The sequence below is a fragment of the Phaenicophaeus curvirostris genome, chromosome 24 (genome assembly GCF_032191515.1).
Source record: "Phaenicophaeus curvirostris isolate KB17595 chromosome 24, BPBGC_Pcur_1.0, whole genome shotgun sequence".
Lineage (NCBI taxonomy): Eukaryota > Metazoa > Chordata > Aves > Cuculiformes > Cuculidae > Phaenicophaeus > Phaenicophaeus curvirostris.
Window position 1 is genome coordinate 1,695,170 of NC_091415.1, and position 12,277 is coordinate 1,707,446.

General features: G+C 50.7%; 1 protein-coding gene across 4 annotated transcripts in view; it reads left to right on the forward strand.

Annotated features, from left to right (window-relative positions):
• PLXNA2 (plexin A2) overlaps positions 1-9,450 on the forward strand; it is a 241,392-nt gene extending 231,942 nt beyond the window's left edge. For all 4 annotated transcript variants that reach the window (XM_069876028.1, XM_069876027.1, XM_069876029.1 and 1 more), the window contains exons 27-32: positions 1,213-1,312; positions 3,930-4,120; positions 4,746-4,915; positions 7,132-7,344; positions 7,950-8,100; positions 8,966-9,450. In XM_069876028.1, coding sequence (XP_069732129.1) covers positions 1,213-1,312; positions 3,930-4,120; positions 4,746-4,915; positions 7,132-7,344; positions 7,950-8,100; positions 8,966-9,061 — 921 coding nt within the window. In that variant the 3' untranslated portion in view covers positions 9,062-9,450. The remainder of the gene's footprint in view (positions 1-1,212; positions 1,313-3,929; positions 4,121-4,745; positions 4,916-7,131; positions 7,345-7,949; positions 8,101-8,965) is intronic.
• The last annotated feature ends 2,827 nt before the right edge of the window (positions 9,451-12,277 follow it).

A 12,277-nucleotide genomic window follows, 5' to 3' on the forward strand; every position in this document is an offset into this window, starting at 1 on the left:
TGTGAAACACAAGTGACTATTGTTTCCCCTGTCGCTAGCAATAATAATATCTCACATTTGCATGACACCTCCCATTGTTTTTTATGCTGAGAGTGGTGAGGCACTGGCCTGGGTTGCCCAGAGAAGTCGTGGAAGCCCCATCCCTGAAACCATCCCAAGGTCAGGTTGGATGGGGCTTGGAGCAACCTGATCTGGTTGAAGGTGCCGCTGCAGTGGGGTTGGACTGCATGATCTTCATGGTCCCTTCCAACCCGAACCATTCCATGATTCTATGATCTGAATGGAACCCAAAGCCCTGGAGAAGCAGCGAGAGCTGTGTGCAGGTCACAGATGTTGTACGAACACCCCTTCTGCTGACGGCGTGGGGAGATGGAGCAAAAAACCCTGTAGCATCCCTGTGCATAGAATGGGGAGAGCAGCGAGTTCCTCACAGGGCTCCTGGCAAACACTGGAGGACTGAGCCCCAAAGGCAATTTCTCCAGCATGAAAAGGCATTTCTTGTGTGTATCTCCTCTGAATAATTTGTTGGCTGGTCTCTGCAGGTCTGTGAGATGCGGTCGCTGCGCTCTCTGCTTCCTTGCCGTGCAGCACCACAGTCCACGAGTTCAAAATTAAAAGCCACTCGGGCCCGTTCCCTGGAAACCTGCAGGTTCTTAATTAAGGGAAATAAGTTACAAAACTTCCAGTGACTCCTAGATTTATAGGGAGGATAAAATTAAACATGGCTACTAAAATCTGCTATAACAAAATCTTGTTAGCACTAATGTTCATTTATAGTTCAACTTCCCAGCCTTTAATTCCTTCTCTGGTGCAGGAGAGGGACCGACAATTTAATACCCTGAAAGATGGCTTTATGACTCACTCAGCTGTAAATCAAACTTTTAAAGTTCATAAAAATTGCTAAAATAAAAAATGGTTTAATAGGAATGTTTTATGGTCCAGAACGTTATTATAGCTGGTTTATTCCCTCTGCATTGTTACTTTAATTGGATCACAACAATTCTTGAGGTTCTCATTTTTATTGGCTAAAATGTAATCTTAAATCAGAACGACCAAAAACATCTTCTGTGTGGCTTTTGATTTATTGCTCCTTTCCTTCAGCTGTAGAGCTGCTGCCGACCCAGCACGAAGCTCAACGAGACTCAAGGATTGTGTTTTCTCAAGGGCTGGCCCGCTGGATCTCACTGATGTTCTCTTGCTTTGCCTCCCCAGGTATCGGATCGCTCTGTTGTGGCTCTCGTTCCCAAGCAAACCTCCTCCTACAACATCCCTGCCTCTGCCAGTATATCCCGGACGTCTATTAGTCGATATGGTGAGAAGCAGAGTTAAGGGTTTGGGAGACGATGGCTCACTGGACATTGCTCCTGCTGCTCTGTGCTCTGAGCCAGCCTGGAGCGAGGGGGGACACCAGCGCGTCTCACAGCTTGAAGTGGGAATTTCCTGGTGGGGCAGGAAGGCAACACCTTAAGGGAATTAAGTGGGGGAAACGCAGCAGGTTATGGGGTCATGGAGTGGTTTGGGTTGGAAGGGACCTTAAAGCCCACCCAGTCCCACCCCTGCCATGGGCAGGGACACCTCTCACTGGATCAGGGGCTCCAAGCCCCATCCAACCTGGCCTTGAACCCCTCCAGGGATGGGGCAGCCACCCCTGCTCTGGGTAACCTGGGCCAGGGCCTCCCCACCCTCACAGCAAAACATTTCTCCCTAAGATCTCATCTCAATCTCCCTTTTTTCAGTTTAAAACCATTCCCCCTCATCCTCTCCCTGCCCTCCCTGATCAAGAGCCCCTCCCCAGCTTTCCTGGAGCCCCTTTCAGTGCTGGGAGGAAGCTTCTCCCAAAAGAATCACTTCACATGAGCCAAAACAAAAGCACATTCATATGCCAAACAGAAAAATGTCCTTAGCTACTCCCTTTTTTGCAAAGGCTTTTCCATCTGTGAGCAGAACAGCGCAAAGACCAGAGGAGCTGAGAAGAGGGAAAAGGAAATGCCAGGCACTTGAGCAGCATTTGGAAATGTGGGTCTTGGAAAAGCCAAGGGAAAGGCTTTTGGCTCAGCGGGATGGATGCTGCAGAGCTCCTGTGGGGTTCCCGCTGCAGGAAAGCAGCTCAGCATCCCTTGCATGTAAGCAGAGAAAAGCTCGATTCCTTCATCTATTCCTTCTCCAAGAGGAGGATCCTGAGTTCTTAGCTAATGGGTCAGAAATGGGAAACAGCAATCTTAACTCAGTGTGCTCGGATGTGTGCACCTGGGAATTCATTATTTGCATAATAGCAGGGCTCGGCGCTTTGCAGAGGGTCCCTGAAGATGCTGCAGCCAGAGGAAATGAGTCTGCGAGGTGCCAGGTGTGCTCAGAGCACTAAATCCACAATAACAGGGATGATATACTTCCCTAAAAGGCAGCAGTGGCAAAAATGTCTGCTGCACCGATCTTTCATTATCTTTCCTTTTACAGAGTGGTTTACAAACAAGAGATCTCCCGACAAACCCCTTTCCTTCTCTTGTTTATAGCTCCCAGAATAATGTGGTTTTTTCTCAAGCAAGGGTTCTCCCTGTGAGGTGCAGCCTTCTTGAGTGCCCAGCACTTCACACACTTCAGGTGATGGGAAAACCGAGGCTGAGTGACACAACCCGAGTCCTCAGAGCTCATTGATCTGTGTCAGGTGGAAAAGCTTTTGCAAACTAACTGTATGAACTCTCATTGCTCATGTTCGGATTAATACTTCTAATTGTGCAGATGGAATTTAAATGAGATCCTTATTTACTTCCCCCCTTATATATCAGTACAGAGCTATGCTTAAAAATAGAATTACTAGATGCTTCCCTAGCTGTCCCCCTGTCTGTCTCCTTAATTGTATCAGTTGGAGAACTCATTTATCTAAGCCTTAATCGGGGATGAAAATCTAGCTAGTTTGGTAATGACTTGCGTATTTCCCTTGGCTGATTTATGATTGATCCCCTTAGTCTTGACGAGGAGAGGGAGCCGGGATCTGGAGTCTAAACCTGAGAGAATGCATGAGGTTCCCAGAGAACAAAGGATTTTAACGAGAGGATAAAACCCAGGAAGGCACGGTTGTGCTACTCAGCCCTATATCTCAGCTCGAAGACACCTATCCAGGGAGGCACGTTCTTTGGAAAGTTAAATATATCTCGTGAGCCTCTGTGCTTTCTGAATAATTAAAGGAAAAACCTCTGTCTGGTCCCCTTTGAGCTCGCCCTTACCTGCCAGGGTCAGGAGGCAGAGGCTGGACCCGTTCAGCCCTGTGGGCAGGGAGGCAGGAGTGGCCGTGGAGCTGCATTAGGTGCTCAGCTTGAGCCTTTATTGCTCTAACAAAAGCCTCAAGAGTAGAAGCAGCACTTTCCTCTGCCCTTTCTGCCAGTTGTGCCAGGCAGCTTGTTATTATTTACGGAACGCTGATAGAGGGGCTCTGGCGCGGCTGGAGTTGGTGCTCAGGGTTAATGTGTGTGAGCAGTAGCTGATGGAGGAAGCTTGTGTGGACCTGTGCTACTGACCTCACATCATAAAGGATGTGAACAGAGCAGAAGAGTCTCAAGTCTGAGTGTGAAAACAGAAAGGCTTGAGTCTCAGGGGCTCTATTCGGTGAAAACCAACACGTATCTTTGACAAACTCCAAGTTTTGCTGTTGCCTGGGTAGCGTTAGATTTCATTATCCCACAAAAAAGCCAGTGCAACCTGATCTGGTGCAAGATCTAGGCTGATTTTGTACGGTTGGACTCAATGATCTCAAGAGTCTTTTCCAGCCTAGTGATTCTATGATTCTAAGATCTCCTTGCTCACTACTGGTGCCTTTCAACCCAAACCATTCTATGTTTTTATGAGTTTGGCATTAGCGAGCAGGGTGGCATCACACAAGGAAATGCCAGAGGGGTTTGTTTTGAGCGTGACCAGCTTCTCTTCCCATCTTTCAGACTCCACCTTCCGCTACACCGGCAGCCCCGACAGCCTGCGCTCCCGGGCCCCCATGATCACCCCTGACCTGGAGAGCGGCGTCAAGGTCTGGCACTTGGTCAAAAACCACGACCATGGAGACCAGAAGGAAGGAGACCGGGGCAGTAAGATGGTGTCTGAGATCTACCTGACCAGGCTATTAGCTACAAAGGTAACTGCCGTGCACTAAATTTGCTTGGGAAATGCATAGGGAGGTCCATCTCTACACTTTCCAGGAGTCCTGTGCAGCCCCTGATGATGCTCAGCTCCCAGGGGGACCGTCCCTCTCAGGCTTTCCTGGGTTCTGGGAGTTGAGTGGCTCCTGGAGCAGCAACAGAAACACAGCCCAGATCCCCTCACACTGCGAGGTGATTGCTGCAACACTTCATTCTTCTGCACAGTATTAAACCACAAAGAGTTGGAGAGAAGCAGCAGCGCCTGTAAATATTTAACCAGTTTCTTTGGCCGGAGAGAGTTTTCCTGCCTTTCGCTGTGTGTTTGTTGCTGTAGATAATACAGATTTGCTTTTGAAAGCAGAAGAAATTGTTTAGGGTTAGAAATAAAGAGTAAGCATAGCCGTGAGTAGCTGCAGGCTGGAGCATTCCCCCAGGGCCCTCCAGCAGCGCAGTCAGCATTCGTACAGACCCCAACCTCATTTATTCCACTGGGGTCCCTGGCTGCATTTTGCGGGGCTCTGCAGAGCTGGCAACACCATCTGGCATCCCCTCCTGCCACCGCTGCTCAACTGAGCGTGGTCCCGACCCTCCCTTCACCTTCTCGGTTGCTGCTCCCATCAGGGTACGCTGCAGAAATTCGTGGACGACTTGTTCGAGACGCTGTTCAGCACCGTGCACCGCGGCAGCGCGCTCCCGCTGGCCATCAAGTATATGTTCGATTTCTTGGATGAGCAGGCAGATAAGCACGGCATCCACGACACAGATGTGAGGCACACGTGGAAGAGCAATTGGTAAGGATAGAGGAGGTGGGGGAAGGGGGGACACCTGGGTACCGAGCAATTATGTGTGTCCTGGGGCAAAACAAAGGTGGGGAAGAGCTTGGGGAAGGCTGGAAACAACCAAGTCCCACAGCTCTAAAGCATGAGTTGTATCATGAAGCCATGTGGAAGAGTAATTGGTAAGCGTGGAGGAGGAGGAGGAGGGCTGAATGGGGAGCAGACCTGAGTATTGAGTAATCAACTGTGTCCTGAGGCAAAACAGAGGTGGGTTAGAGCTTTGGGAAGGCTGGGAACAACCCAATCCCATAGCTCCAAAGCATGAGATGAACCATGAAGCCGTGCTGATCGCTGCTGTCTCAGCGCCCCGTGCAGATGGGGCAGCGGTTCATGCTGTGCACACACGAACTGAAGCCCCAGTGCAGCGTTAACCCACGAGCCCAGGTATCTGTGGGTCCTCTGCTGGGGTGGGAGCTGGGCAGGGGCTTCAGGCTGTAAATCCACACATCTTGACTTCTGAAGGGACTGGGTTTGCAGAGCTGGGTTGCTAGCGGGAAGCAGGGTTCCCTGCCCACACAACCCTGCCTGGGGCACAGGCTGGCAGGGGAGAGCTCAGCAAGCGGCTGCACCTTCCCCAAAGCTTTAGGCAGAAGCTGGAGCATTTACACAGAAGTCGGAGCATTTGGCCAGTGGGAGAAGGTGGCAAAGTGGGAAAGAGCCAGCCCTGCGTGTGGCCGGCACGGACTGCAGCCCAGTTCAGCCTTCTCCAAACAATAGGAGCTCTCATGTCTCTGCCTCTGCTGTTATTTTAGGATTAAAAGCTCCATGGGTTAGAAATTTACCTCTGTGAGGATGTAAAAAAAGCATAACAAATGGTCGCTCCCTGAAGACTTTGTATTTCCCCCCCCCCCAAGTCCCTCGTGGTTTAAAAGGCCTCTAATCATCACGGCTGCAAAAGCTGGGTTCCCCGCTAAGGCTGTGGGAAGCTAAAAACAATTTCTTGAAAGCCTTAGAAGAAGTTATTAGGATAAAAACCTCTAGGATGACAAAGAAAACATGAGACTTCTTAAAGCAATAAAACAGAAAGTACTGACCAGCAGAATTTGCTCTGCCAGAGGCATCAGACACCAGCCTGGGTCTGTCCTTCTGCCCTGGGGCTCAGGAGAAGGGGGAAAAATTGCTCTCTGAACTCAGCTCTGCTGAGCAGTTTGCTCAGCTGCAGCCTTCCCAGGAATGTTGCTGGGGAGATGGGAGATTTGTGCTACTGGAGCAGTTGGGGGCTTGGAAGAGAGAGCTGGGGGGATGAGGGGTCAGGGGAGGTGGCACCGCGGAGCTGCTCGCCTGCAGAGCAGCAAGAGTTAAGGCTGCAGCCATCGGTGCAGTGAGATGGGTAGAGAGAGAGCGCCGAGACTTGAAAGGTAACAGAAAGCAGCAGCTGGTTTTTTGATCCTGCTATACAGGCAAAGAAAAAAGGAATAATAATTCCCCTTTGATTGCAAAGGCCTCGGGATTTGGGGACAAAGCCTGTGATGCCTGCTGCAGCGCTCGCAGACGATGGGCTGTGGAGTGGCCGGGCAGCGGCTGATTAGCGCAGGGATGGCAGCACCGCTGCCCTGGGCTCCCACACCATCGGACTGGGCTTAATGGGCTCCTCATGGAGCTGCTTGCCTGGTACCACCGAGCGCTGCTCAGCTCTGCTCCGGAACAGACAGCCCGACCTCAGCACCTGCTGCCCTCATCTCCTCCACCGCTCCATCTCGGCTCAGCCCCCAGAGCGGCTCCCAGGCAGCAGTGTCCAGCCCAAGCATAGAATCATGGAATGGTTTAGGTTGGAAGGACCTTAAGGATCATCCAGTTCCACCCCTGCCATGGGCAGGGACACCTCCCACTGGATCAGGGGCTCCAAGCCCCATCCAACCTGGCCTTGGACACCTCCAGGGATGGGGCAGCCACCCCTGCTCTGGGCCACATGGGCCAGGGCCTCAGCATGAAAAAAATTCTGGGCCTTCTGGGCTGTGAGTGCACATTGGAGGCTCATTGTGTAGCGGGACCCATGGGAAGCAATCTGAGCAGGACTGGGCTGACTGGTGTTTGATGGGCCTGGCTCAGCTCCTATTCATACTATTCCTGCTTCCCAACATTTTTATTCTGCTTGGGAACACGAACCACAGCACGTGTCCTTTCCTAGCCTTTTTCTTAACATTGAGTTTTGTTTCTTGGTTTCCCTAAAGCCTCCCTCTCCGATTCTGGGTGAACGTCATCAAAAACCCCCAGTTTGTGTTCGATATCCACAAAGGCAGCATCACGGACGCCTGCCTCTCTGTTGTGGCTCAGACCTTCATGGATTCCTGCTCCACCTCAGAACATCGCCTGGGCAAGGACTCCCCCTCCAACAAGCTGCTGTATGCCAAGGACATTCCCAGCTACAAGAGCTGGGTGGAGAGGTGAGTGGCAGCACAGCAGGCGGCAGGGCTGGTCTTGGGTGCTCCAGTCCCACCTTCTACACCGAGCAGCTTTGCTTTTGGTGGCCAACAAGGGAGCAGGGTGGCTCTTCCACCAAGCTGGTAGCACTGCTGAGCATCACTGCTCTTATTTTCTTCTTCTTGCAGACCAGGATCTCATTTTGCCAGATATAAGCATGAAGCAAAATGATGTCCTTGTCCCTGCAGAGCTTAATCATAGAATCACAAGGTTGGAAAAGACCCATCGGATCATCGAGTCCAACCATTCCCATCAATCACTAACCCATGTCCCTCAGCACCTCGTCCACCCGTCCCTTAAACCCCTCCAGGGAAGGGGACTCAACCCCCTCCCTGGGCAGCCTCTGCCAGGGCCCAATGACCCCTTCCATGAATTTTTTTTCCTAGTGTCCAGCCTGAACCTCCCCTGGTGGAGCTTGAGGCCATTCCCTCTCGTCCTGTCCCCTGTCACTTGGGAGAAGAGCCCAGCTCCCTCTTCTCCACAACCTCCTTTCAGGTTTAATTTGCAAGAAGAAAAGGGGTGGTTTGAGCTCTGTGTTTCTCACGGCCCCCCTTGGCCCTCCCTGCAGATATTATGCAGACATCGCCAAGCTCCCTGCCATCAGCGACCAGGACATGAACGCCTACCTCGCTGAGCAGTCGCGCCTGCACTCCATCGAATTTAACATGCTGAGTGCGCTCAACGAGATCTACTCCTACGTCAGCAAGTACAGCGAAGAGGTGAGTGTCCACCGGGGAGGGCGCAGAGGTGATGCCGCCCTGCAGCACGTGTGGTATGGGAGAGAAACCGTGCTTTGGTGTGGTGGTGGGTTGGGAAGCCATCCCTCTTGCTTCCACCCTGAGCTCCTTCCTCCTCCCTGATTTCTTGATCCTCCCAGCTTGCACCGCTGCTGCCTCGCTCTGTTCTGTTCATGCACAAATTGGTTCAGGTCCTGGCCATGTGTGCTTCCCAGGAGGACTGAGAACTAAAATATTGTGGGAGTACCTTCAGTCCCCAGCCTTGGCACGCACCCAGTGCAGCCCACTCCCAAACGCAGTGGAAAGTCGCCGTGACCCACTGAAGCTCCCCAGAAACATCCCTGCGTTTTGGGAACATTGTGGTACAAATCCCGTGCTGCAGTGATGCAGGCTCTGGTTTGCAAAGACACTCTGGCAGCCTGAGCTCCTTTAATGAATGCATCACTTGAAACCAAGTTCTCACCATCTGTTCCACCCCTTCATTTTGGTGTACGAAGAACCTATTTTGTCCATTAAAAGGAAGGGGGTTGTCGTTTAATTGCATGTAGACATTTGTGATACAGTGCCGCAGCTATTTCCCGATTAGGGCTTACAAATCTCATCCCTTCCCTGCTAAATGAGACAAGAAATGTGGAGTCCGAGGTAGAAAAGTGGGAACGATCATGTTGTGCACCAAGCAGTCCAACAAACCCCTGAGCACGGCGGCAGCGTGGTGAAGCGCTCGTCCTTATTTAAGTTCCTCGCCTCCTCATTTCACGTTGCTCGCATCTTGCTGCCCACCCACCTCTCCCACCCCCTCTCACACACTGACTTCTCCTTTTTTTTTGTCTTCCTTTCCCTGTGCCAGCTCATCGGGGCGTTGGAGCAGGATGAACAGGCACGGAGGCAGCGTCTGGCATATAAAGTAGAGCAACTTATTGGTGCCATGTCTATCGAGAGCTGAAGAAACGTCGCGGTGCTCATGGGCAGCAAAGGGCAGAGGATTGCACGGACTCTCGGGAATTAAGAGGGAGAACAAGCAAGGAAGGCTCTGGACACATAAATAGCAAGGCTCTTCTGGAGGGAGCAGAGCCCAAGGACTGACTGTGTTGAAAATCATAGAGGATCTGGGTTGAAAAGGCAGGAAGAGAAAAAGACAAAGCATCTCAATCAAAGTCAAATCAAGATGGATCATTTTTTCAAGCATATGTGGGAAGAAGGAACCTGGAAAGCCTGGATGTCTCCATGACTGCTGCTTTGCATGAATATTGTTTGATGTATATTAGAAAAAAAAACTTTATTTAAAGGGTTTTTTTTAAAAAAAAGGAAAGAAAAAGGAAAAAAAAAAGGAAATAGAGCAAAAACCACAGAGGCCACAGCGATAATCCTGGTGACGAAGTTCAGCTCTGAATCCTGTCCTTGAGAGACTCCTGAGGATGCGGCTCAGGCATTCCGTGAACGGACTCTTATCCAATTGGAAAGTCTGGAAAAGTGAAATTTTCTTCCTTTTGGGATCTTCTAAAAAAAAATACGAGCACAAGTTTGCACCACACCTTTTTACACGAGCAAAATAGCAGTTTAGCCAGAAAATAGTTCAGTGGCTGAGTAACCCATAGGCACGCGAAGGAACTTTACCCGAATTGCAAAACCCGTCGGATCATCCAACCTGTCTTGAAATCCAGCTTTATCGATGTATTTATATAGTGTCAATATATATATATTTTTTTTAAATCCCATTTACTGTTGAATGAGGAAAGATCAGATTTGAAAAGCTTTCCCCTTGCCAGCCCAGCGTGGTCGTGCCCGGCGCGTTGCTGGTGTCTGCAGGTCCCCTTGGAGCAGAAGCGAGGAGGAAACGTCCCGGGTTGCGTTTGGGTGGCGGTTTCTGGCAGCTGCCGCTGGTTTCTTGCAGGAAAACCCAACAACCCCCCGATGTTTACAGCGAGCGATACTTGAAGAGCCGCGATGTGGCGAGATGAGGTAGTGATTGCGTTTCTGACTCGCAGAGGGGCTCGGCACGGGCTCTCTTGGGGTCTCTGTGCTGGCATTCACGGTGTCACCTGGGGTCAGGACTTGTGTTTCCACTGGAGAGGGGAAAGAAATCTTTGCTGTAGGCAAGGGAAAACCTTAACTAGCACTCCAGGGGCCAGCTCGCGCTGCTGTCTTGTCTCTGTCTCGGCGTCTCGTTATTCTATTCGGTTCCTCGCTGGCACGGATTCTTGTGGCCAGCGAGAGGCAAATGTTTGTGAGTGTTATTTCTTTCAAAGACACCAAAGCTTATGTGTGTCCCTTTGTAGAGTGCCAGGAGGGGAAGGAACGCTGTAAATATTTCTCTCTGTAATAAATATAGATATCTGTGCAGGCTGCAGTGGGGAGGACAGGGTGATTGGGTCTAAGGAAATACAAGGATTGACTGCATGAGCTTGGCAGGGGCAGCAAGAAAGCTCCTGGCATCTGCTCAGCCCTGCGGTGCCGTGCTGAACTGGGACCTTAGTTTGCAGCCAGTGTGTGTCAAAGGAAAATCCATTCTCATCTCCATCCCTCTCCTCCACTGTTCCTGCCCAGAGGAGCCCAGGAGGGTCACCGTGGGCTCCCTGAGCTTGGAGAGAGCTGCTGGCTCCTGGTCTTGTTTTAAGGGTAGCGGGGAGAAGAGTGTAGAGGAATACTCAGGAAATGTGTTGGTTTAATTGCCATTAAGTAAAAGCCATGCCAAGTCCACTTGCTTTTGGTAATCCACTTCTGTGAGTTTCTCTGGGCCCTATTAATGCTCTGGAAGAAAATACTAATGATCAACCTTGTGCAATAAGTTCTTGACATTTAGAACAGACTGAGCTTTGTAACTGGAGGGCTCGGATTTACTGAGACACAGAGAGCTGGAAGAAAGAGAGACTGAGAAGCAGAGTGGGATTCATCCTGCCCATTATGGGGAGAGTTCCCTTCCCAGGGATCCTTCTCCTGCGTGGCACATCTCATTTTCGAGACAGAAAGTGTACAAATGTCCAGGTTGCGCTATTGTTGTTGAAGCAGCTGCGATATTATAGGGTAGGAGTGTCAGGTTTTGAAATCCTCCAGGTCTCATTTTTCACTGGTTTCTGGCACTGGTATTCGCAGCAGTCCGGCTCGCAGCTCATGTAAGTGATTTCCAGAGCTATATTCTAGTTGTGGTTGTTGGTTTGGGTGTTCACACTCAGATCATTCACCAAATGCTTACGGTACTCAGAAACCCAAAGAGAACACTCCGAGTGATTCTAAACACTTATAAATATTTGTCTGAGTGGTTATTTCCGCAGGATTCACTAAATATGAATACTGCCCAAAGAAGAGACTTGGCTTGTCATCCCCTGGGTGCCGGGGAATGTGTGCTTGCCCTCCAGCCCTTGCCAGGCCCTCATGGTCCTCTTTTCTTCCCATCTATTTGAGCATAGCTGCTTTTAAGCCTGTTTTCCTCCTCCTGCTGTCTACCTTCTGGCCAGGAACACCCCATAAGCAAACATTTTGTCATTCCCCGTTCCCCTATATTTTCTCAGCAAGGGTGGAGGTTTCCAACCACCCCCTGGGTTCTCCGGCAATGGGTTCGCTGGGCAGTGCTGAGGTGCTGTAGCACCCAGAAAAAATGCTGATGACCAGTCTCTTTTCCATGTCCTGTGTGTTCCCATACGGGCAGGTGGCAGGAGAGGTGGCAAACAGGAATTCTCAGGCTTGAGATGCTCCCTGTGTGGCACGATGGGTCACCAGCCATGCTCAGCTGGTTTGCCCCTAGCCAGCTCTTTGCCTCTCCTGGCAGAGGGAAAATGGCCCATTAACTGGGATTATCTGGGAAAGTAAAGATGAGGTGAGAGAGAAAAATAATTGCAGAGCCCAGAGGGATTGATTTGTGAGCAAAGATTAAAAGAATCCAGCATGTCCACGCTGGCAAAGCATGGGGTCTGTATTCCATGAATACATCAGAGATGGGGACAACCGAGTTTTTTTTCCATGCTGTGAGAGGGAGTTGAGGAGCAGAGGAAAGGGAAAGCAGCAGGAGCACTTTGCAAACCAGTGAGCTGTTAGACTATTGAGTGACCTCCACGGGAATCAGCAGAAACCTCTCTGTATCCATCACCCAAAAAGGTGTTGGGCGGATGGCGCAGGGAGTAGCACGGTGCCGCTTGGAAGGGGTGGCTCTAAGTAACCTGCCAAG